This window comes from Silurus aristotelis, assembly GCF_946808225.1.
Source record: "Silurus aristotelis genome assembly, chromosome: 11".
NCBI lineage: Eukaryota > Metazoa > Chordata > Actinopteri > Siluriformes > Siluridae > Silurus > Silurus aristotelis.
This window is the reverse complement of record NC_139584.1, coordinates 6,678,240-6,705,647: the sequence shown is the minus strand read 5'-3', so window position 1 is coordinate 6,705,647 and position 27,408 is coordinate 6,678,240. Positions and strand designations below refer to the sequence as shown.

The window sequence follows — 27,408 nt, the reverse complement described above, 5'->3', positions numbered from 1 at the left end:
GTATAAATTTAAGGTAAATTTAGAACAGATAATAATGGGCGAATGTTGCGATTAAATATTTTAAACGATTGACAGCCCTAATATATACATATACAGTATATACTGTGACAATGTTTTCAATTTTTCTAATTAAGAAAGAACTGCGGCGCCTCCTTTAAAAACGACTCCACTGATAATCTATTTTTGTATCAAAGATTGAATTATGACTTTTTTTAGGTTAAACAATATGCTTTTCTAGTGACACTGCTAAATAACAGTTACCTCAAAATGTTTTTTTTGTTTTTCAGAAATTTTCTGTAAAATCACATACTTCTATAAAGTCAGTTCTATTATTTTTGCCATATATAATACAAAAAAAACGTCAAAATAGTTCTACTAATAATAATAATAATAATAATAATAATTAAAGTTCTATAACTAGACCCTAATTCAACCTACAACATGTCAACATTATGCAGCATTTATATACCACCACAAACGGATGGTTCAGTGCACTTTTGTCGAAGTCGGACTTTCAGCAGGAGCAGCCCGCTCATCCTGACCTCAGTCCCTTTTTCCTCAACATCCTCATCATTCAGGATGAAGGGTCCACCACACACTTGATAAAAAGTGTGTCATCTTTGCAGTACGCATGCTTCGGAGATCGAAGCCTGGACAGAGGGCAGAAGAGAGGGCACCCGCTGGCCACGTTCATCTCCGAAACGGGCCGCTGGAACGACACGGACGAGAGGTCAGGACGAAAGGTGTCGATTACATGCTCTCTTTGGTTCTGGTCAATGAGGAAGAAAGTCACCTAGAAAGAGGGAGAAGGCCGTCATCACATCAGACTGTAGGTGAATAGGAAGCTGTGTTGCTGTCTCACTTAAAGTAATATCAGAATCAGTCCTAGAGCTCCATAGGAAGCAAGACTCAAAGCTTCTATCAGACTGGAGCAAAGTTATTTTTACATAGTTAGCCAAATATAAGCAAGAGGTTTTGTGTGGTATTTTAGGAAACCTATTTAAAATCTGAGAAGAGGCCCAAAAAAGAAAAAAAGAAAAGTTTTTTCACATTTTTTATTTTTTTGCCAATAAACCAATAATAATTATGATGGCATTTTAGTGCCACATTAAAAAAAAAAAAAAAATCTAAGATTACGAGATTAAAGTCGTAACAATATGAGAATAAATTCGTTTATTCTCATATTCGTAAGGTTTTGAGAAAAAAGTCAAACTTACAAGAATCGCGTCATAGCAATATGAGAAGAAAGTCGAAATTACGAGAACAAAGTCGGAGCAATGCGAGAATAAAGTCGCAAGATCTTCAAAATAAAGTCCAAATTATGAAAATAGAGTAATTTGTTTACATGAATTTTCATTATTGCGAAATCCTAACCTGAAGTAGGATTTAACCAAATCCTCCACATCCATTTTATGCAAAACAGCGAAACGTTCCTGGCAATTTTGTGATTTCTCTCGAAACATTACGACTTTAATACAAATATTTGTACTTTATTATCATAATTTCGACTTTATTCTGGTAATTTTCGAGTTTATTCTCGAAATATTTAGATTTTTTGTTGTACTGCTACGACTTTATTCCTGTATTGCTACAACTTTATTGTATTATAAAGGTCTTGCTCAGGGCATTCGATCATATCTAATAACTTACAGGTTTTATATACAAGCTTTTTTATTATATTTTAAGTTGTGTTTATACTTTTAAACACCAATAAAATCTCTATTTGAAGAATAACACACAACTAATGAGGCTCTAACTACATGGTCTGCGAAAATTGATACCGCAAAGATTTGCCAATGAACATAACAGATATATTTAAATGCGGCCATTTCCGGGTGCCAAATCAATTCGATCCGATTACACATACCGTAAACATTGCAATTCCACTCTAATATTTATTGATTGTATTACGCACACTCCAAAGAAAACTCCTGTGCAGGCACATAGCATCTATCATCACATTCACACCAAATAAAATAAAAAATCTGTGAGGAGATGATACCAAATGCACTAATAAGTGGTCCTGCCTTATTGCCATATATATAATAAATATACAGTATTGGGCAAACGCTTTAGGCAGGTGTAAATAAATGCTGTACAGTAAGAATACTTTCACAAATAAAAAGCCAGTTAATAAAAAAATACAAAAGTTATCAATATTTTGCCTACAAAACAGGACAAATTCTTCTGGGGACATTTGTAACCGAGGTTAAAATAATTTATTATAATACCGCCCCTTATTATACTGATCGGCAGCAGTCTCATGAAGCCTCGCTGCTACTAAGCTTGATGATCGCTCCGTCTTATTGACTGTGTTTGGATTGTTTTTGAGCGCAAAGCCGAACTTTTAATGTACACACGAGTTTACCGTCGACTCCTAGTCGTGTTAGTCGAGTCAAAATTGTGTAATGTGCGATGATATAACGAGGAGTGTGTGCATGTAGGACGTTTTGGAGACAAGGTGAGGGAGGAGGGATTGAGATGGTTTGTACATGTGCAGAGGAGGGACATGGGGTATATCGGTAGGAGAATGCTGAGGATGAAACCACCAGGAAGTAGGAAAAGAGGAAGACCAAGGAGGAGGTTTATGGATGTGGTGAGGGAAGACATGCAGGTAGTTGGTGTGAAAGAGGCAGATGTACAGGACAGGGGGGTATGGAGACGGATGATCCGCTGTGGCGACCCCTAATGGGAGCAGCCGAAAGAAGAAGAAGAAGATGCATTATCAATGATCTGCAGTCCGTCCCAGGTATGTGTTTTATCTGGGTTTCATGTTCTGTATGTGAATCGGTAGCCGTAAGCATTAACACATTTCTAAACATCCCATTCTACTCTTCTGGGTGATGTTCTAGATGATTTTGGTGTGTGGTCATGGAAATCTGTGATCATTCAGCTATAAGGCAGCATTCCATTTCATCCCAAAAGTGCTCAGCAGGGTTGAGGTCAAAGGAGACCTTTCAAGATCTTCCACGTAACTTTCGGAACAAGTGTGGGTCTCCTAGTTCAAGAAAAGGAACCGCATCCAAGGACATCATATACAATCGTGTGCCTCCAACTAAGACTGGAAAAGTCGGGTTGTCCCAATACTTTTGTCTATATAGTGTATGCGAGATTATAGCCATGAGAAATAGTCTTTCTCTCACAGACCCTCTCTCTCCTGAAAAGCATACTGCAGTCTCCTATGAAATATCCATAACCTCACATGAATTCAGGCCTCGAAGCAGCACCATGTCGACATTATGCAGTGTTTAAAGGCAACGTTTTTGTTGCGGCAGCAAAAGCGGATTTTAAAATACTAGAACTTGTGGAGAAACAGATTGCAGGAAAATCTGTCACTTTCCGAAGTTTTCCAATAATATCCCCATACGTAGACTGATTCAAATTCTAAAAAAAAGCCTGAAATCTCTCTCTCTTACAGAATGCGTTGGCTGAAAATATTAAAAACGTTTATAATTCTGAGGTCCCGAAATATACAGTGATGGTGATATTCTTGACAAGACGATCTCTCCATTTTAATTTGATTTCCACTGCGGTCTGTATTTTTTGGACGCCGTCACTTCAAAACCGTTTGCATTCGTGCCAGAACATATCGACCTGTTTTGCTGTGTCAACTGCAGCCATAGCAACAAGGATTTTATTCCAGATCCAGAGAACAGAGTCCAGTGAAGAAAATCTGAATAATCCTGTCTGGAGCTCTAGTTACAGTGTCTGAATTTTTGGGGTTATACATCATTTGTAAGTTGCAGGTTATTGTGTGCTGAGAGACAATCATTCATTCTTACCTTGTGTTTGAAAGGCCATGAGAGAAGTGGGTCATACTCTCCTTTCATAATAACGAAAAAAAGAGAGATGTGCGTCCCTTTTCCCACTCCGTCTCCGTACATGTACAGACGCATGCACACTTTAAATCCGTACCTGGATGTATAGAAAGCTGAAAGCACACAGACAGAACACCATGTATTTATTCCTGTTATGTGAACATTTTTGCTTGTTTGGACTTATATTTTTCGAAGTTTTTTCCAAGACAGCATGTCCCAAAGTGCTTTATTAATAATGTTACACAATACACACATTTCGTAACACTGTACCTTTATTAATTCCTTAAAGAATCGTCATTCTATCATTTCAAAGTTATATTTAATGTGGTCAAGATCAGATAAAACAGCTATAAATTATTTTATGACAATTAAATATATGAAATAAAATATTATATATATATATATATATATATATATATATATATATATATATATATATATATATATATATATATATATATATATATACACACATACATACATACATACGTATATATATATACACGTGTCTATACATGTGTACATATAGATAGATAGATAGATAGATAGATAGATAGATAGATAGATAGATAGATAGATAGATAGATAGATAGATAGATAGATAGATAGATAGATAGATAGATAGATAGATAGATAGATGTGTAATGTTACACGTATTTGTACCAAAACTTTTTGGAACAGGGCTTTCAGTTCGGTACTCGTGTACTGTATGCAATTCTTTTTATAGTTAAAATCTGATTTTTCTCAGGACTGCAACTTTAGTTTGTTTAGTCTCTGCATCGTGCATTTTTTGAAACATATTTTTATTATTAAACTTAAAAACACACAACACCAGGCATATAAAAAAAAGATCAAGATTTAGTGCATTGTCACTGTGGCACGAAAACAAAAAAATCGCTTAGCCCATTAAGCTACACACGGAGGACTGTGTTTCACCACGGATAGTTATTACTGAAGCACCACCTGCTAAACTCTGGAGCGCTCTGGAGGGGTAAAAAAACAGAGAAAGGGGAGAAAACAGCGAGGGACGAGGAAGAAGATTCATATGAAACCCTGTTTCTGCCACATAAAAAAAAGTTTGCCTAATTCCGACTTTATTTCTGGCAATTCTGACATGATTTAGCCAATCGGGCAGCGTCACCCCCACTGTACTGCCAGAAAGCTTTACACATTGAAAATGAAATGGGCTACAGTCAATAGAATCGCATGGTATTAAACTGAGCCTCCGATCCCTGGATAGAACTCTGTCTAACAATCAGCTCTGGAGGAGGCGGAACAGGACAGAAGAAGCAGAGGAGCCTCGTTCATACACCGACAGCTTCAAACTGTAGGCCGCCAACATGGTTACCGGCGGATGAACCAGAAATGTAGGATGTTTACAAGAAATAAAGTCAGAATTGTTAGGAATTAAATCAGAATTGCGAGAAGTCGGAATTAGAAGTTTTTTTTTTATGTGCCACAAACAGGCGTCCATAAAATTCAGGCCAAAGAAAAACTTCATTTTGAAAATTTGGGATCATTTCAAACTAAAACAAAGAAAACACTGTCCAGTGCGTTTCCTTTTTTTTTTTTTTTAGTAATCTGAGATGTATTTATATATTTCTATTTATGATTTCTTATTAATATATTTGTATTTTGATGTAATATGGAAATTAAATGCACTAAATTGGTTTAGTTTAGTAGTACAGCTTGTCATGTTAACAAGAAAAATCGAACACCTAAATGACAGAAAACTTCATAAAAAAGCTTAATAATCTTAATTAACAACAAGCTTAATAAACGTTTAGAATCATGGCCTTGTAGAAAACGTACTCCTTTTCAATAATTAGTTGACTGTCTTTGTAAAAATAACTTTTAAAAAACTGTTTGCATGCAGCATCTGACATTTCTGGCAAGTTCCTGTGTTAATATAAAAAAAATTACGACATGTTAGAACGAGTGCATCAATATAAACCTGAAATTTGCCTTGCAGTCTGTTATTACCAGAAAGAAATCAAAATCTTCCAACCAGAATCTACAGCAGAAAGAAAGATTGCATTCAAATTTTCCTAAAAATGTTGCACTGTCTAACATACTGCTACTACTACTAATAACAATAATAATAATTAGATTAATAATAATAATAGTTATGAATAAACAAAACTAGATTAGATTAGATAGATGGATGGATGGATGGATGGATGGATGGATGGATGGATGGATGGATGGATGGATAGATAGATAGATAGATAGATAGATAGATAGATAGATAGATAGATAGATAGATAGATAGATAGATAGATAGATAGATAGATAGATAGATAGATAGATGTTGTACATGGCACTGGTCTGATCTGTTTCAAATCTGGTGCTATTTATAAAAATGAATTTGAAATTAAATGCTGACTGAGCACAGAACACACAGTGAACAAAAAACAAAACAAAAAAAACCCCACTTTAAATACAGTAATTTAGCAAATCATTGAAGCATGGAATGTCTATATTTTAGACCAAAAGGTTTGAATCCACATATAAATGGAAAAATGAAACATTTTCTTTCCAGTCATTCTTTTTCTAAATAAGAAACCTTTTAAATCTAATATAAGGCATTTGTCCGAAACACATTGGACTGATAACAAAGGCAGGAATGCTCTTCCCATAATGACTAGAAGCACACGACTACAAACTGTATAAACTCATTTAACTTCAGAAAGTGCTTTTTCCTGGGCAGGGTTACACCGAATACTGAACATATTCTAGCACAATAATTACAAGCTAGCAATGTTGAAAAATACTTGAGCTAGGAGAACTTCTGCATGTCAATGTGTACAAAGTCAGCTTCATGACGATAAGGTGTACATGGGCTGGAATGGAAAATCTTAAAAGGCCTGCTGTAGAGTTCTGAACTTGACTTGTTGAACACCTTTGGCATAAATTGGAACACTGAATGCACCCCATGATTCCTCATCTTCCCTACATCAGTATCTGACTTTACTAACACCCTTGGGGTGAATGAACACAAATGTCCACAAGCACACGCCAAAATCGAGTAAAACATCTTCTCAGAAGAGTGGAGGGAATTAGAAGAGCAAAATGGGACTAAGTGTGGAATACTTTGCTCATAGTATTATTTACAGGTACTCTTTAAGGCTCATATGGGTTTGATTCTTCGGTGTGCAAAAATACTGAATAGTATATGTGCTTCAATGGAAGAGAAAAGACCATGGTTGTGGAAGTCTAGTTTGAATGCATATTACAGTACATGACTTACACGGCTGATTTTGGGGCCCGGTGTGTACACCCCCAGCTCACTGGCTCATTTTCTCAGTCTGGACACCATTGCCAAGGCTATTTTCAAGCACGTTATAGAAAACGTCAGAGTGGACTTTCAATTTATTATGTGTATGTGTGTATGTGTGTGTACCTGGTGAGTACTGGTTGCTCCTTTGCCCTGTGGCTGCTTCTCTTAACTTCTGACTGACATCACAGATCTTCCAGAGAAATGTGCCATCGTAAGACACGTCCTGTTGCGCGTTGATGCTCTGCTGCAGGGACGCGATGTGCATGTCTTTCCGGATCATTCTCTGCTGCTGCTCCGCGATCTAAAAAACAAAACACGATCTAGGCCTCTGCTGTCAAATGGGACATTCCTCGAATCCAGTGTAGCTTTTTAAACCCTACACTGAACACACTTACCATACACTGGCCAAAAAAACTCTGAAATCTTCCACTGCACTGTGATCTTATCAATGAGTACCAGCTCTTGAAATGAACACCGTCGATGCAAGGATGTAATCCTGCTAAAGCTACACATCTCCGGACCGATAACAGGCTGCGTGCGATAATGAAACGGATTTATCACCTAACCGCTCCGAGCTTACGGCCGAGACTCACAAAGTCACCCGCTGATACTATTATAGAGACCCACAGGAGTCCCGAATAAAGAATCTCTCCATTTATGTCTACGGGAAATGTAAATCAAACAAGCAAAATGATTTTATAGCATGTTTCACGCTAAATTGCGTTCTGTGTTAAATCGTTAGTTTATAGTCAGCCACATGTGCATCTTATTTGCAGAACGACGGCCATACCTGAAACAGGACGAAAATAATCCCAAATAACTCGTTTGTTTTACAGGAAAAAAAAAAGGATTTTGACAGCTGTAATGACTATTTACATTATTGATTGAGATGAAAGAGCAGGAGGAGATGATTGTGTTGCGCACAGGTGCCAGAGCAGCTTTTGTTAAACTAATTAGCATTACCAGCAACAATAATTTGCAACGGAGTCAAACTGCTTCCTAATTAAAACAAACATAAATGTACTTCCTGGAACTGGGGGGCTGTGTTTACCCAAAATGTCCTGACCGGCCGTTTGTTCTGCTGAGTGCTGCTAATTCGCTTTTGAATAGATTTTGCACTAAAAACATGCTTTTAAATAAACTCCTGCCTAATGAGTAAATAGCAGGCAAAATGTAACCTCTTGTTTTTACTATTGGTGCCTTCAGTAATGATCCAAACACACGTTTGACCTCACCATACTCATCTACTTTACCAAGCGGGTTCCAAGATTTTCTAATAATAAAGAATCCACATCTCCAAATGTTTGACTGTAATAGCTGGTAGGTGATTATCATTATATCATTACTGTATAATCATCATACCCATTATATTAGAGGAAAAACTCTCATAAATGCCCAACAAGGCGAAACAACAAACTCACAGATTTCACCCTGATTATGAAATAACGCTTCAACGTGACAGCAATGAGAAGACCGCACGCTTTAATCCGTTAATTGTGCTACAGGAATGAGATAAGGTATTTCATATGAAGCACTTTGGTAGGTTTATGGCATCCTTAATGAACTTTCAGCAAGAGATAACAAGCGAGAAATCCGTTAATGGTGTTCTGCAATGGGGTCTAATCACGTTAGGCTGCAATTTAAACAAAAGGAAAGTTGAAACTAATTAGTAAATGAGGGAAGCCAAAACGCAACGAGAAACAGTGGGGGAATTATGATATAGAGGAAATGCTAGATTGTCATAAATAAATAAATAGATATTCAATTTATGCTACATTGGTTTAGTTGGTGATATAGTATAGCAAAGCAAAGCTATAATTCCATATTTCTTTAATATTGACAGCGGTGGACGAAGTACACAAATCATGTAGTTGAGTAAAAGTAGAGGTACACTCGGTAAAATATTACTTCAGTAAAAGTGCTTCCTTTAAACTTTCACTTCAGTAAAATTACAGAAGTATTTGCCTTCGAAATCACTTAAGTACAATGATTTATTATGGCTATAATGTTCCTATAAGGGCTGTAACAATTCCTCAAATAATTTAATTACAAAAATTCATTGATTTAACTAAACACGGGGCCCTGTGTTTCCCACGGACCATTATTACTGACACACCGCCTGCTAAACTCTGGCGCACTCTGGACAGGTTACACAGAAGACGCTGCAAAACGAAAAATGGAGGAACAGGCAGAAAACTGCGAGGGACGAGGAGAAGATTCAGGCCAAAGAAAACGCCAGAAAGGTTCCAAAGTTTGGGATCATTTCAAACTAAAACAAAGAAAACACCATACAGTGCGGTTACCGTTTTTAAAGTACAGTAACCCCCCGTTTATCGCCACAATAAACGAAAAAAAAAAACGCAATAAACGGACGCCACCACAAAAACGCTATTTTATTTTTACAGTACTGTACTGTATTAAAATTTTACTTAATTTTATAATAAAAAATCATATTTTAATTAATACATTATATTTTTTCAACATAAAACTCAATATAAACAATCCCCTATACGTTTTTTGGTCTATCATGCTATCCGCGAGAGACCGGGAAAATCAGCCAAACTAATGAGTTATGTGGCAAATTGCAATTCCGCGATAAACCGGGGGCGTGAGATTCCAACCTCGGTAAAGCGGGGGATTTATATTTTAATTTATATACAAATAAACAGTGCGTTTAAGAGGTCCCTCAGCAGTGGCCGCGTGGAGCACCGTTTTAAAGCTGGCGATAAATACACGGATTTCGAGCGTGGAAAATTTCGAATAGCTTTTCCGAGTTAAACCACATCGTGATACCGTGCGAGATTTAATCAATAAATACGCGAGTGAGAATAATTGTGAGTTTCATTAAACTAATATTTTCCCATAACCTACTCTACACTGCGGAGGGACTTTTTAAACCCACTGTATTTGTATTTTGATGTAATATCGCTATTAAATGCACTCAATGGGTTCAGTTTTCACAGATATTCTTCTATGCGATTTCATCAAAAAAAAAAAAAGTAATTAAAAAACAAAAAAAACAAACAAACGACTTGTTCATTTTAAGAGACCCGTCTTATTTTCTCTCTCTTATTTAGTTTTGCTTTTTAATAAAGAAAAAAAGTCACTTCTTATCCGATTACTCGATTAATCGATGGAATATTCGTTAAAGTACTTAATTACTAAAATAATCGATAGCAGCAGCCCTACTACAGTACTATGATTTATTATGGCTATGATGTTCCTATTATCATTGTTGTCACAAGACTCTTTGTTTAATCAACACATTTTATGTAAAAGGACTGAAATGTTACACTTAACACATCAATCTAATAGAATGATATTAATGAGTCAAACGCTGATTGATATCGAATAGAATTATTATGAGTCCAAAACTAAGGCCACAGGTGTTTGGCGAGTTCGAGTCAGTAGTTTCTGTCATCAATTATTCCTCTCGAAATGTTCTTCTTGATGTTGAACTGATGCCAAACTGTATGTTGATGATCAGTAGACACCAGCAAGCGACAATGGAAACAAGTTTAAAACAGAGCGTGCAATCGTGTTTGACCAGTTGAGATTTTAATGTAGTGAAGTTAAAGTTAAAGTCTCCTCAAATGGAAATACTTCAGTAAAGTAAGAATACGTGAAAAAAGCTACTTAAGTACAGGAATGAATTACATTTACTGTATTGTTACTGTCCACCACTGGATACTGAAGGCTACAATCAATGCATTAATCCCTTAAAGCTTGCCTAAGCGAATCATTTGACCCGACTGGTCCTTTATAAATCACGTCAAATTTAAATCAAAGCATATAAATGATAATCCCAAATGACATACCATGTTCCCCAAGTGCTCCACCAGCTGCATGCTGTTCTGGGAGTCTCTGTCAATGGCTGCCACTGTGACCTGGGTTTTCTCCACCTCACGGTTAAGTGCAGAGATGATATTTTCCATGATCTGCAGCCTCTGCTGAAGGGCATGAAGCTGCTGCCCCACTTCAAGCTCAGCCTGGTCATCGTGAAGGCTGAGTGCCATGTCGTTCCCTCCTCTGTCGCCTCCGTCGACCTCCAAATCATCAGCTGACTCAGCACTCACGGAAGGTGTGCTCTGGCCGTGGAGGAGCATATCTAAGCCTGGGAAGTGCACACTCCTCTCAGGTGGGGTGGGAACAGAAACTCGAATGCTCCTAAGGGTTTCGAGGATTAACTGGAGGTGGACAGCGGAACTGCAGTTTTCATGTTCTCGCACTTTCTCCACACTTCCCTGAAGTAACCAAATGGGCCGTCAGTTTTATTCATGTTTAACGCTGTTGCAAATAAAAATTGCAAAACATAGTCTAAAATAAAACAAACTAGTCAAATTAATTGCACAGAAACATTTTAAATGCATTGTTGTAATAACATAATTATTATAGGTCTATCAACACATTAAATCTTTTACTTACTGCACCTTTAATTTAAGAATATTCAACAGTTTCCTAATTAACTGGAAATAACATCAAATAATAAGGGAAATCGGTGCTTGCTCATAATTTTATCATTTTAATAGTTACCTTAAATGTGCACCCAACGTCAGAGAAGACACACGCCTCTTTCTTTTTGGTATTTCCTTGCTTATTATCCTGCGAAAGAATTTAACAAATATCTTTCTAAATCTTAAGCATACACACACATAGACAATATACATAGACAATCCAAGCCTTTTCATTACGCTCCATATAATGTTATCACCCAAAAACGTAGAAATTAACGTTTCATTACTGACTGAACTTTTACTTTTTTATTATTATTATTTTCACCTTCTGACGTTTTTCTCCTTTCGTGGCCTTCTTGTCACTGGTACACACATGCTTCTGTAAGAGAAAAAAAGCTTAAATTGGGCTCACTGGTTTCAAAATGTTCACCAAAAATACACTACCGCTGTTTAGCGCTCCATTAACAGTACACCAGTGGTGACAAATTGAGGAATTCTTCTTTTTATATATAAAATATAATATATACTTATATATTCATATATAATATGTACATCTATCTATCTATCTATCTATCTATCTATCTATCTATCTATCTATCTATCTATCTATCTATCTATCTATCTATCAAGACATAAAAATGTCTGTTGTTTTTTATTAAAGTAGTTTATTATTTATTAACATTTGTGATTATTCACATTTGAAGTTTTTTTTAAATCTCCGATTTTTCTCCAATAATAAATGGGGTAGCGAGATTTGAACCGCGGTGGATTACTGTATGTACATGTATATGTATGTATGTATGTATGTATGTATGTATGTGTATATAAATATATATATATTTTTTCCAATTTATTATTTTTTTTCTCTGTTTAAAATCCCTTTAAAAAGTTTTAGTCATTGAAAGTCTAAAGTCTTCTTTAAGTGTAGATTAAATCAGTGTCAGACTTCTGAGATTTAAACCTTTTATTACATCTTTCCTCTTTTGCTTCTCTAATCCATGTCCCTGAGCTTCAGGATCAGTTTGCATGACAGCAGAAGAAATATGGCTCTGGAGATTCTACAGCTTACAGGCACCCACAGGGGTTTCACCAAGGGCACACTACCCCTCAAACTTTGTCTGGCTACTGCGAAGACGAGAACTCTATGAGGGCAGGCAATATCTGTGTTTTCGAAAACTCTAAAGATAGTACTATATTCTATTCTCTCCCTCATATACAATTGCAGATGTGGACACATTTATTGGTGCGCCATCAAAAAAAAAAGAATATATGAACAACTGGATTAAAGTGATGTTTTGAACTAATCTTTGAAATTTGCGACGATTTCGAATATTGACCAAACATTGGAATCATTACAAAGCATCCCATAATTTTTTGTCCATGTCCTTTTTATTGAATTTATTATTTCAAATATTCTTTTGAATTAAACATCAAACACAAAATCTGATTTTATCTATGCAACAAGCTACACAACAAAAACAAACACCTACACACAGATCTATGATCAATCCTGCTAATTTCACATGAAATCTAAAGACGTTTTTGACACGAGGTTCTTGTCTTCTTTAACGCTCCAGACACGGCTGGAAAATGTGTACTGAGTCTGGGTCATATTTATATATATATATATACACAGTGGAACCCGGTTATGTCGATGTCCTAGGGGGTCGCCAAAAAGCATCGAGGTAACCGATGATCGAGATAAACGAAAATCAAAATGGCGGCAGTATATTAACGTGATTGAAATTTCTTTATGTACATGATGTGCGTTAATAAATGAGAATGTGCATGCCCATGTTTTTGAAGGGGTTTTTTACACAACAGCGTTGCCGCGATTTGTTTGATGAAGGCATGTTATAAAAATACATACAGTACATGTTTATCTGTCAGGAATCCACCTGCCACGCCCCCTTCGGCGCCCCCTTCAGCGTGTCAGGTGTTTTCTCGGCCCTTTCTCTGAAGCTCCCGGCTTCAATTGCGCACATATGGTGCTCGTTTAGCATCATCACCAGCTCCTATTTAAACTTCCACACTCTCACTGTCCGTTATTGTTGGTATATGTTGGTTCACGGCGGTCGTTGTTATCGCTCATGTGTATCCCGGTACATGTCTTCCCACCGGCACTCTCTCACCGGCTGCTCTTTTCTTCCCAAAGCATATCGCGGATTCCCCCCCGATCCTGCCGGTGTTCATTCTATGCTTTTGCTGCTCATCCCACATTCTCCCGTGTGCTGTTCAGCGCCGCGCTTCTACTTTCGCCTTTTAACATTTAACAACAAAAGGCATATGTGCAGTAACTAACAGCAGAGATTCACCAGTATACAATACAACACCTGGAGCAGCTGTAAGGTTTGATTTTTCCGCCACTTTCGCGAGTTCTTCTGCGGCTGCAGCGAGACGTTAAATGGCAAATTTTTCCCCCTTGTGCTCGAGATATCAGGGTTCGGCGACATAAAAAAAAGTCGACATAACCGATAAAAAATGCTTAGAAAATTAGAAAATTGTTAGAACATTCTTGTAAAGCTATAAAGTGGTGCAAGATTTATAGATAGGACTATAGTTATAGATTTTCATGCCACACTTATGTAGTGTTAATATATTGGGCAATTATGTGCAATAATTTCAGTGCAATAATAATAATAATAATAATAATAATATAATACGTAATAGTTTCATGTGCAATAACTTGTATATTCTGCCATCAGTTTCACTGGTGCTACACATTACATACAGTTTATTTCAATAAGATTGGAAATTAATTAATTAATATAATTTATACTTTATATATAACATTATTTTTTACTGCAAAACAACAATTTCCCTATGGGCATAATGAATATTGTATTCTGATTCTGATCATTCTACAAAAACTACACAATTCAGTAAAACTTACATAAGATTAGTGTTAGAATCTCTTTTCATTGCTCCAGTTCATATCCTTAAATACAATGGATGTAAGATTAAGTGACTTCAGGGTGAAGCAGAACTAATATAAGGGTGTCACAGCAATAAGAGAAAATACATTTGCAATAATTTTCCAAACTATATTATTTTTTCCCATCCCTTTTAATATCATGAGTCAAACCTTCATGCCATATAATCCCAACTGCATAAATCTCAATTCCATCCTGTGACTCTATATAATGTGCAATAGTTCAAGTATGAGTGAATATTTATTCGAGTCACTGTACAAATATTAGAAGTTCTTACCTGAAGTTCTGAAGGGGTCAGAGGGCAGGAACATGTAGGACATGTGCTCTTATTATTGGGACAGCCTTTCTCCAGGTGAGTGGCCAAAGTTTTCCTTAGAACCATCAAGCCACAGCCAACATTGCAAGGGATTAGCGCATACTCACACTGACTCTGATGCTCCTGCAAAATGTTCACAAGCTACAATCAGGATATTTCAGAAATAGCGCTGGCAACAATTCAATTTTCCATTTTCCAGAAGGGCAAATGCAGTTTTGATAATTAACATGTATGTGGTACTTTAAGTGGGCTAAAGTTTTATACGAATATATTCCCCATTTTCCAGTAAAAATGTCAATTTTATATATTCCTTTTTTTTATGTTCAAAGAGCACTTTAGGACTAAATCACATCTGAATAATGTCTTTTAGCTCAAAAGAAAAAAAGGAAATGACTTTTTGAGACAAGGTCAAACAATAAAAAAAATCAGACAAAAGATTTAAAAGATGGTGAAAGTTGACTGGAATCTAAAAAGCTTGTCCACTTCCACTGAGAAAGTCTTTAGAAGCTAGACGAGTAGGCCGAGAGGAAAAGAAACATGCCTTTGCTTTCTGACTGGCAGATTTATTGAAACTGAAAAAGCTAAAAAGCTGCTGTACTGCTTTGGAGAAGTGCTTGCGGTTGGATTGTGCAATGAGGTGACCACAAAATCCAGCTCTTATATCCAAACCACATTCCAGTGGTGTCCTTTAGTAGTAATGTAGGCCAGCAGACCATAAAAAAGCTGAGCTAAAAGGTTAGTGTGTCTCAAAGGCCCTGAATGGCCAATTACATCAGATCAGAAACTTTGCAGATCTCATTTTCAGGTTGGGTTCCAAATGTAAAAGTGCACATCTCATTTCTCATTTTGGCCTGAAGGTATGTGTTATGGGAAGAGCTAATTATGGCCATTTTTATGACCTTTCTTCACTGCTGGGGTTGCCAAATCGATCTATTAAGAAAGTATGAAGAAATAAGATAGGCCCACTTTTTTAATTTATGCATGCCGGGTAAAAATTAAACCATATCCCCTGTGTGTCTTTCAGTCAGCGAGGAAACAGACCCAAATTTATATCCTTATTTTACATACATATATTTTTACAAAAATTATATCACATTTCATTTTCAAAACAGACTACATGTAAATATACAATACACAATATTATACTGCCATGCAATGTTTACTTTAATTTACATGTTCTCTGGACTCTCCTCATTTTAAATGAGCATGAAATTGGTGTACATTTACACTTTTAGACTTATGTTCGACAAGTTTATATATAACATCTGCTAACTACTGTATATTTCTTGGCAGTGCCAAATGTTTCTGCCAAAAATAGTCAAACGGGACTAAAAAGATAAAAATGGACAATATTTTTGGCTTACAAACAGTTACCTACAACTAAGTGCCAAATCTAACACTTAGCTACAAAAGTGTTTAAGGTAATGTTAACTAGAAAGTCATGAAATATGCTGTTTTGGGTTTTTTTCAGGAGCAAAGGTGAAAAAATTCAGCCATGTAGACATCAGTTTACATAAGTTTGTAATGTATTGTTACGAAATGTTACAATTTTATTGCTATTTACTGAAATTTTCTTTTATATCACCTTTGCTTTTGCCACTGCCAGCAAGTTGTTCCTGACTGCACATTGAAAAATATCACACCCTCCCATTCCCTTCTTACCCCTTATGTGGAAGAAACACTATTTTATTCTGTATTTTGGAAGCCAATCTCTCTGAACACAAACTGGTCATCAATATTCAATAAAATTCAATAAAATATTTAATAAAATTCATAAAAAATTGTGAATTGAAAAATCAATAACTCTAATTTTTACACTGTGTATATGTAGCACTTGCTTTTAAAGTTTAGAGTAAATCGGATTTGTGTGAACAGTATAAACTCCAGAGTAAAAATAATATATCAATCATTACGTTTAAACCAGATGATAAACTCAGCTACTTGCCTTAAATGATATTATTCAGTAAGTGCAATTAATTATTCATTAAATTTTACAAAACTAAAAGGAGAATTGGGAACTGTGAAATAGTGTTCTTTTTAATTTTTTTTCAACTTTAACTTCAAATGATTCTGTTCTCAGTGTAAATGTGAAAACTACAGAAAGGGCAGCAGAGAGAATGCCTACAAACTACCTTTCCAGCCAAAAAGTAAAAGGTGGCCATTAGCGTTCCCAATGCAGGTGCTGTACGGCATCTTTTGATTTTAATAATTTTTTGAATCAAAATGACCTGGCAAAAAACATGCAAAAACGGTTTGATATTGATGTGCCTCTATTCTACTCTTTTGTTTTGAGAGTGCCCTCTCTGTAGCTGTTCTTGCCTCAAAACATGCCAACACAGTATCAGTTATTACTATAATTCCCACATAGTATTTTATGCCACGATAGAAAAAAACTTTCATGAATGCGTATGCAATTGGAGAAAATGACCAGCGTGAGAAGCCTTCTGATCCAGGGCCATGGGTTCCCCAAAGTGCCCCTAGAGGTTCATGATGGAACTGCAGGGATATTGTGTGTCAGATTTAAGGTTAAACTAAATGTCAATTTATATATGATATATCATATAAGCGAAATGAACCAAAACCATATTGTATAAATCTAGTACAAATTAAATCACTTTACATATCCTTGCTGTTGTTTAATCTCATTGGGGTCAGGTGATTTTTTAGTGTTTTTAGCACTTGTGACTGGCTACAACTTTGCTATCTAGTTCATTATTTGTAGCAGAAAAAATATAATAAAATTTTTTTTAATTAGAAGTGAGACTGTCGGAACTCAAACTAATTATTGAAAGTGTTAATACATTGAGTGTGACAATGTGTGACAATGACAAAAGTCTTCATAATAAGTACAAAAGCAGAAAATAAGTAATATGTAAGTAGTAACATTCCCTTCAAGCAAAACTCTCACTTAACGTAAGGCTGATTAGAATTTTCTCCAAATCATTGTGGTTAAAGGCGTTTACAGGAGATTCAAAAGTTTGGGAATTTAGATTTTAGGTGATTTGATGATTTGAAAAGAAACTAAACATGAAGTCTGTTTTTTTAGGTGTAATAAATTATTTTTTTGCATCAGGGTTCAAATTAAAGTAGAAGCCCACAAGATTTGTAAAAAAAAAAAAAAAAAAAAACCCTAACAACAAGGAATATTAAGAGAAACGCAAAAGAACATTGACAGTAAATTTGCAGATTTGTTTCAGACCAAACAACTTGACTGAAGCCAAACAATGCAGTCAAAACATCTTTTTTTTCCTCACCAAAATGTCAACCAGATTAAAACCAGACATAAACAAAAGCTTTTCTACAGGAAATTCTTTTTTTCATGTCGCATTTTCACTGTAGATAAATGGCATATAAGCTCTATAAATGTCAAGCGGCTTCAGCAAAATATCTGCCTTGTTTACTGTTATAATGTGTAGAGATCCTTTGACACATTTATATAAATGTATTTCTCCTCAACTTGTGTCTAATATATTGTTTTAACACATTTTGTTGATTCGTTTATTTTAGCTGTTCTGGCAACCAGGAAGATCTGGCAAGCCGAAAATAATTTGATTACACCTGTCATCTGCCAATAGGTTTTATGTACAGTGCTAAGATTAGATTAAAGTGGCTAAGTGCTAACTTCACAGATGCCTCATTCGCCATTTAACTGGCTCCGTTGCCAGAGATTATAAAACTCCAACATTTTAAATATATAATAAAAATTATTATAAAAAAAAATATGATTGAATAATAATTTTTTAGAATAAAAATTATAATATTTTTTACATTTTATATTATTTTAATTATATTATATTCTTTTTCTTCGTACTTTTTATCTTTTAAATCCTGTTAAACGATCATAAAACAAGCTGGTACTTCACCAACCGCATCTTTTATCTCTATAAGTTAAAACAGCATGCTACTGTTGTCTTTCCAGAAAACTTTCCCATGAAACTTTTTGATGAAGCAATGAAACAGGAGACGCCTTCTATATACGTTTAATATTAACATAATAATCATTTTGTATATTTCTGTAAACCCTTTAGCTTCTATGTGAAGCACTAGTTTATACAGTAGCATTACCGTTATAGAAAACGAAATCTAGACTAATCAATCTGCTTCAAAACTTTTTTATGGTGCTGTGGTATTGTCAAACCTAGAACCTGGGTGATCCCTGGGAAAAGGTCAGCTGCATTGGGTTTTATCGTAAAAACTTTATTTTCTCTTCAATCATGACCTGCCATTTACAATTACGCAGGTTGTCTGTTAGATGGTGGGTTTTTTTATGCACACACAGGAAAGTACCTCAAAGTCCTTCAGGGTGCTCTTCCAGGTACAGCCGTGGTTAGCACAGTGCACTCTCAGTGCTAGAATCTCTTTATTGATCGCTGCGTCGTTGAAGAACTGCAAGAAAAAAGAAGAAAACAGGGGAAATTATGGCAAGCACTTCTGTGACTCATAATTTTTTTGTAACTCGAGTCGGTTGACTGTAAGTATAACTGTTTCATGTTGTTTTCTTTAGCTGGAATGGATCCAAACATACGTTACTCCTTACTCAATCCCATTCATTACAGTAGCTAAGGAACTATAGAATGTATGATGAACAAATATCCAAATCGAGAGAAGGAAAATCAAACAGGAGGCACTTGTAATGTAGGTTATGGTTCTAAAACTAGGGGTCATGACCCTATAATATACTAATAAGTATTGTTTTTATTTTTTTTTAAAGTTAAAACACTCCCATTTTGTTTTACTTGCTTATTGATTTTTTTGAATGATTAATATTAATGATTAAATTAATATTTCAGATTGAGTTTCTCTGCAACTCACAGGGCTAATGCTGAACAAAAAAAACATATTGGTAGACTGATCAGAAAAGAAATGATGATGATGAGTATGTGGTCGAGATTTCTCCACCACCATATTTCCTCCCCACTCTAGGTTAAAGCATCTTCGTGATGCCATAGAATCGACCTTCTCGATGCTCAAAATTTCCCTTTCCATTCCTGTTGTTAACCCGAATGCATGTGTTTGTGTGTATGTGTGTGTACACACAACATTTTCATGGCTGTGGTATGATGTCATACTCAAAATTACCACCTCCACTGTAAAATTCTTAATGTCAGAAAATACTGACATTTGCTGGCAGTGGTGAACTTATTTCGATCTTCACTACACAAATTATTATGACTAGCGCATATTGTCATTACCCCTGTATGACCTGAAGCAATAGAAAGCACCAATGAACATGGTAGTGTGTATGATGCTAGTGGGAGTGTTTTATATGCACATGCCATATACACCTCCTCGACACAGACACTAGAAGTTAATATGTGTTCATTCTGTAAGGTTTCTCAACCCAGCAGTGACACCAAGGTGTTTTTAAATAAATCTCATATCAGGAACATGTGAGATGCTACTATCAGGTTCGAGTCACTGCTGTGCTGCGAATGACCCAAATAATATATCAGGAGTGGTCCTGTGGTGGTCTCTCACCACTGCTGCATGAAGTAGCCAGAGCCTGAAGCTGCAATAAGTAATAAAACACCGCAAAGTAACCGATACCTAGTTTTACAGTAAATATATGACACTTTTTGTTTTACTGCCAAAGATTTTGAATTTGTGAATGGTATATTCTGGTAGTCTTGTTCCCCATGAAAAAAATAATAAACTAAGCCACAGACCGTAAGCAGTACGGCACATGATTAAGAGGTGCAATGACTGCGATGAAGCAGCTACTTAAGAGTAATGGATCAATAAATCACAGAATAAAAATGATCTAGTGATTATACTGTACCTGGTCAAGAGTCAGTAAGTCCTGGTTCTGTTGCTGGTTTGGGTCCTCTTTACATTTAGTGCACGTAAGATTTTTGTTGTTTCTGTATTTTTTTTAAGAAAAAAGAAAGAAAGAAAGAAAGAAAGAAAGAAAGAAAGAAAGAAAGAAAGAAAGAAAGAAAGAAAGAAAGAAAGAAAGAAAGAAAGAAAGAAAGAAAGAAAGAAAGAAGACGATAAATAACCTTTAAATTAAGTATTGAATCATTCGACAAGCAAACAAATGGAGAAAAAAAAAAAAAAAAAAAAAGCCTTAAACAAACGACGCATAAATACGCAAAAATATCTAAATAAATACCCTAATTTAAAATCGTTTTTTTTTTTATTCTCTAGATGTTTACTAGTTGTTTACAGTTCTTAATCATATTTCTTGGAAACCTTTCAGTCATTTTCTGTACCTTCAATGTTCCCCAAAGTAACGGTACTTTTTTTTTCTTGCAGCAGTCCCCACACACTATTATTCACAGTCCCCACACACATTATTATTTGCATGCCTGCTAATTATTTTGTTTCGATTGGGTGTCCTATAAGATAGGGGTTTGCACAAGTTACACAAAATGGACAAAAACTCTTGGGATTATTACTTTTCCAACCGTATGTGGTTCTTCCCCAAACTGTTACCACCAACTTGGAGGGACACAATTTTGTAGGATGTATTTGGATGGATTAACATTGAATTTCAATTGACTTTAACTAGGAGACCTAGACCTGTTCCGGCATGACAGTGCCCCTGTAAACAAAGCCATGAAGATATGGTTTACATGGGTTGGAGTGAAAGTTTACCAACTGTAGAGCTCTGACCTCACTAATCACTTTGGGGATAAATTGTAAAGCTGACTGCACCCCAGGCCTCCTCACCTACATCACCTACATCACCATACTTACACTTTTGTAGCTGAATGAACACAAATCTCCACAAACACACACCAGAATCTTGTGGAACATCTACCCAGTAGGGTGGAGGTCATTCTAACAGCAAGCGGGATCTAAATGCGGACTGGGATGTTTGAAAAGCACATACTGTACAAATCTTATGGTCAAAAGTCCACAAACTTTTGTGCATATAGTATTCGAGACACAAAGTGTGTGATGTTTGTGTCACTTTTTCACAACTGGATTTCTTCCTTGTGCAAGTAACAGCGAATCCTTATAGATGAACCGCATACATTTTCACATGATCCATAACTTTGTTAAAAAGTGACTATGCGAGAATTATGTAACGACACAAACGGGGTAATCTAAAGTACCATGATCCCGTGGGTACCGCATTCTGTCCTGAAGCCGCACAGTGAAACAGAAACAGAAATATGTTTGAGGATCACCCTTGGTTGTTTTTTGTTTTTTTATCTCTATTTAGCATTCGGTACCTCTTTGCATATGTTTCACGATGTCAGGAGGAACTGAGCATAATCTCTGAATTGTGCTGTCGATGATTCACATGTGAAATTTTCACAGGGGATTTCACACGCAGGGAACCCCTTTGAATGCCGTTCGTGCGTTTTCCTTTGCGTGAGTGATTTTATGTAAACACACGTGCGCATGCTTTTTAAACTTTTTTTTTACAACTTACATCCCATATGAAGTCATCCACAATGTCAATGCCAAGTTTTGACTTCATTTGCCTCCCCATCATAATGAATCCACAGGAGACTTCTTGTAACAAAATCTGATGCGTCCAACAGTCAATAAAAAAACGCACACAGATTATCCGAAATCCAAGACTCACAGCAGCTACTGTAGGATAAACATGGCAGCATCTAGGTTTCTAAAGGTTGATAATTTATTCATGGTGTGTGTGTGTGTGTGTGTGTGTGTGTGTGTGTGTGTGTGTGTGTGTGTATGGGGGGGGGTCTATCTTGTGTGTCTTTATACACAGCAATACATAAAACATCACAGAGAAATACAGTAAAGAAATTATGTATTATTTTTCAAGAAAAATCAGTTTTGACAAACTGTTTTAAAAACGTGTACATTTTTGCAAGAAAGTACACTTTTATCTAAACATCTTGATCTAAAAAATTTGAACGACCTGAATCCCCTACTGCTTCTGACTGTTGTTTGTATTTTCGTTGCTTTTTTTTCTAAACCTAATAATGCAAAAGCCATAAAAAGACAAATCTAAGACAAGATCTGTACAAAATGTCTGATTCGCACCCAATACTGCTGTGTATACAGTATGCAGAGCGTGTTGTAAAAGTCATTTCCAGAGAAACAGGATGTACATGACGAATGTCCTTCGTCTGCTACGATTTGTTGACAACACAATTTATTTATAGATATTTGATCCACAGCCTTATTAGCACATGAATGCACATTTGGGAATGTAGTGTGATCCATTAAATGCAAGCAGTTAGTAATTGTTGGAAGTAACAAATGATCTCTTAACCAAGTTGACTATCTACTGGTTTTCACCTTGTAACTATGGACTTTTGTCCTAAATGTCCTGTGTTGTCCCAAACTGTGTTATCTGCTAAAACTTCTCATAGTACACTGAAACCGGGGGGTTATCGTTTTAAATCCTGCGTAGAGTGAACGTTTCACACTTGTAAAGTGGGTTTAGCATCGTTTTTTGTTTTGTTTTTGTTTTTAACCCTTGGTTATGAAGCCCTGCTTGAAAGTAGGGTTGGGACGTCTTTTGAGATCTGTGTGAAGTGCAGTAATATAGTAGCGCTCTGTATTTATTGAATCATGGATGTCGACTGTGAAATTTGTTTTTAATCAGGGATCAGGCATGTACCTTGTGTCAGAGGTCATATTATGAGATGTGAGAAAAATGAAACTGGATAACCCAGGATTCAAGTTGCATGCCTTTTACACTAATCATTAATATACACAACGACCAGACATAACATTATGACCACCTGCCTAATTGTGCTGGTCCGACTTTTGCTATCGAAACAGTTCTGACCGTCGACCGTCACCAGCGTTAACTTCTTCAGCAATTTCTATTGGATCGGACCACACGGGTCAGCCTTCTCTCCCTACGTGAATCAATGAACCTCAGCCGCCCATGACCCTGTCTCCGGTTCACCACTGTTCCTTCCTTGGAGCACTTTTGATAGATACTGAGCACTGCAGACCAGGAACATCCCACAAGAGCTGCAGCTTTGGAGATGCTCCGACCCAGTCGTTTAGACGTCACAATCAGGCCGTCATTAAACTCATTCAAATCCTTACGTTCGCCCCATTTGTTTTATCAACTTTGAAGACAAAATGGTCATAAAGTTATGTCTGATCAGTGTACCTATTAATCCAATTATTTTCTAATATCATAAGAGAATTGCATGTAAAAAATAGACCAAAATGCCAAAAACAAACCCCAGAAACATAAAAAATGAGCCAGAACAGGATCAAAGGAAGCTTTTGGCGAAAAAAAATGAAAAAGTAAAATAATAAGAATGAAAATAATGCTGTTGTTTTTCTTGTTTTGACTGATGTGCTTGATAATGAGACGGTGGTGTGTTTATAGTCGCCCAATAAGTGATGCCCGCAGGCCCTGGCGGTGAAGCTCGTGCTTACCTGATGAGCCAGTGGACGCACGCGAGGCAGTAGCGGTGGCCGCACGCGCTCTGGTGCGCGCCGTTGAGCACGCAGTCGCAGTGGCTGCACAGGTACTTCTGCGCCGGAACTTCATCGCAGATGCTCTGCGGGAAGCCGGACGGATACTCGTTCTCTCCCGGGGAGCTGGGCGCGAGAGGAGACGACGCCATTCCGTGCAGCCTCGAACAATACAGCCGCGTGCGAACCTGAGCACAAGTGACGGCACTGTTCACGAGCGCGACGACGCTGCGGGAAATTTATGACGTCATCTAGGTGTTTTTTTTTTTTTTTTTTTCCGGCTAGATTTTACTGTGGGTTCCCCCACGGAAATAACAAGCTCTTACTAAGCTCTTCTGCAGAGTAACAAGATGAGCACGTTATCATCATTTTTTCTTTCGATTTTGATTTTTGTATGAAAAAAATCTTTTTTTAATATATAGAATACATCATTTTTAACCCCCGTCTTCTTACCTATTCTATTCTCTTTCCTGCTCTCGGAAAGTCCCCAAAGTAAACCACACTGACACTTTCACTTTTGCGTGCAGTCCTCCATATCAGTGGTGTCCAGCACAATCGTAGAGAATAAATACTAAGTCTAAGTAGAAGCCAAATACTTTCAACATGTAAAGAACAACAAGCCAGACAGAATGAAGTGTGAAAAAACAACAGGAAGTAAAGCAGTACATTCTGTTTTCATGCACATTCACCCATATAATTTCCCGGCTGTCATTCTTTCATGTTTGAGGGTCAGATTCATTGATAGAGTAAAGGTGGGCATCGGTGACTTTGCCCACACAGATATGGCCTTCGAAACATGCAGGGCGTTTGCCCAGTCTGTAAGCAAAGAAAGGCATCGTTTCATAGAAACTGTGGCACCCACAGAAACCAACTCTTCTAGTTATATCAGACATATGATATTACCTCATGGGTGGGGATGTTGACATCATGGGCTTTGAATTTGACATATCTGCCATACATCCTATGCATAAATCTATACAATGATCAGGCATAACATTATGACCACCTACTAGTGTTTCACCACTGTTCCTTCATTGGAACATTTTCAACAGATACTGAACACTGCAGACCAGGAACAGCCCATTAGAGCTGCAGTTTTGGAAATGCTCTGACCCAGTCGTCTAGACGTCGCAATTTGGCCCTTGTTAAAGTCCAATCCTTATGTTTGCCCATTTGTCCTGCTTCTAACATGTCAACTTTAAGGACAAAATGTTCACTTGCTGCCTCATTTATCCTACACACTAACAGGTGCCATGATAAAGAGATGATCAGTGTTATTCACTTCACCTGTCATTGGTTATAAAGTTATGTCTGATTGGTGTAAGTTAATGATGGACGAGTCTACCTCTGAGCCCTCAGCCTTTGCTTCCTCAATGGAAGACGTGACGGCGGGATTGAGGAGATCCTCGAAGTATTCCTTCCACCGTCCAACTACATCCCCAGTTGAGGTCAACAGCTCCCCACCTCCACTGTAAACAGCATTGGCAGGGCACTGCTTCCCTCTCCTGAGGCGATTATTAATGATAATAATAATAATAATAATAATAATACAACCACGATTCCAAAAAAGTTGGGACACTGTGTAAAAGGTAAATAAAAACAATGCAATGATATGCACATCTCATAAATCAATATTAAACATAAAACTCTGTTTAAACTGAGGAAATTTACCATTTTATTGAACAATGTCCAACAAGTCAAAACAAAGTTGGGAAAATTTGTTATTAAAATGAAACAGTTTGAGAATTATTTTTCAACTAATCACGTTCATTAAAAACAGGTCAGTAAGATGATTGGTTATAAATAGTTGGGTATAATTGGTATAAATAGTATTAATAATTGGGTAAACATTGTTGCATTCTGTTTTTTTAATAGCTTTTGGTATTAGCTTACATTGCTATGCTGACAATACACAGTTGTATGTTTCGGAAAAGTTACATGAGAGACATCAGGCTCTCAAGTCCTTTTACTAGGACCACATGTAGCTAAAAGTAGACTTTCTGATTATGTGGTATCTCTGGATGGTCTTTCTGTCTCAGCATGTACAGCAGTAAAAAGAGCTTGTCTTAGTGTTTAAGTCAGTGCTCGAATTGAGGGAGGGAATTGGGGAGATCCAGGACCCCCATAAGGCATTAGGGACCCCCCATAACAAGTAAAAAATAGACTGGGGGGGGTCCCCAAGATTATTTTAGTAAAAAATATATGAATTACACATCTGATTAAATTCAAGCAGTTAGGCTATGGTAAATTTTGAGAATTAATTATTTACAATTATTCATGTGACATAAGCATGTTTATTTAAATATTTGTCTTGTCTTTAAAATGTAAACACCCCCACATCTAAAAACCGCCATACACGTGATATCATTTACTGCTTGTTTGGCGCCGCTACGTGAAGCAGCTGTGAAATGGAGAGTAACAAACTGCCTCTTGGGAAAAGAAAACTTACTGACTTTTTTAAGGGGTATTTTTCAATTTTCTTTCTTTCTACAATATTTACTCCATGTCAGGGTTTTTTTATTCAACTTAAATTACAAATTTTTCATTATTATTGGCCTGGTTATGCAGAAGTGCTCAGAAAAAAGAAACCCTCATTTGAAGCTAGTAGCCCATATTTGAGGGAAGAATTTGGCAAGAAATCAAGTACATATTTGAGTTTGCACTCAAAAGATGGCCATCGGCTGTCAACTGCAACCAAAAAACCAGACAGACCACTGGTTCTAGGTGGAAAAGTTACGCATTAACACGTATTCTTTCCCTGACATCGCCTGATACTTTGCCATCCTTTTGATGTTTTAACTAAAACAGTCTTAAACAGTCCCTTAAACACTTTAAATAGCTGAATCTGACAGAAAGAACCCCCATCCTGCCCACCCCAACAACTGGGGACCCCCCATAAGACTTGACTCAATTCGAGCACTGGTATAAGTCTAGACTTAAAGTCAATTTTTTTCTCAGATAAAGGCAAAGAAGGCAGAGCAGATCTGGAGGCATCATGAATATACAGTGTTTTGGTGAACTGGGATGTTTGGATTCTTTCATCCCTCCACTCTCACATGTTTTCTCAAGTTTGTTGATGGTGGTGTGTTTGGGACATCTTTTATCCCAGAGGTCCCTCATGTCTCTGTTACCTTCTGACTCTCACTTTTAGATATGCTGCCATAGCTAGTCCTGCTTAAGTCCCTATTTACATCCTTTTTTGCCTAATTTGCCTAATTCATCCTGACCCCATACC

At 36.6% G+C, this 27,408-nt stretch overlaps 1 protein-coding gene across 1 annotated transcript; it reads right to left on the bottom strand.

Annotated features, from left to right (window-relative positions):
- Window positions 1-51: 51 nt before the first annotated feature.
- traf1 (TNF receptor-associated factor 1) lies at window positions 52-27,053 on the bottom strand. Its single transcript, XM_083555234.1, has 11 exons — window positions 25,858-27,053; window positions 24,135-25,235; window positions 20,581-20,662; window positions 19,089-19,187; window positions 14,763-14,924; window positions 11,878-11,931; window positions 11,632-11,700; window positions 10,917-11,342; window positions 7,222-7,399; window positions 3,783-3,931; window positions 52-793 (listed from the first exon to the last, which is right to left on the bottom strand). The coding sequence occupies exons 2-11, from the start codon at window positions 24,323-24,325 to the stop codon at window positions 575-577; spliced, it is 1,629 nt and encodes a 542-aa protein (XP_083411360.1). The 5' UTR covers window positions 24,326-25,235; window positions 25,858-27,053; the 3' UTR covers window positions 52-574.
- Window positions 27,054-27,408: the final 355 nt, after the last annotated feature.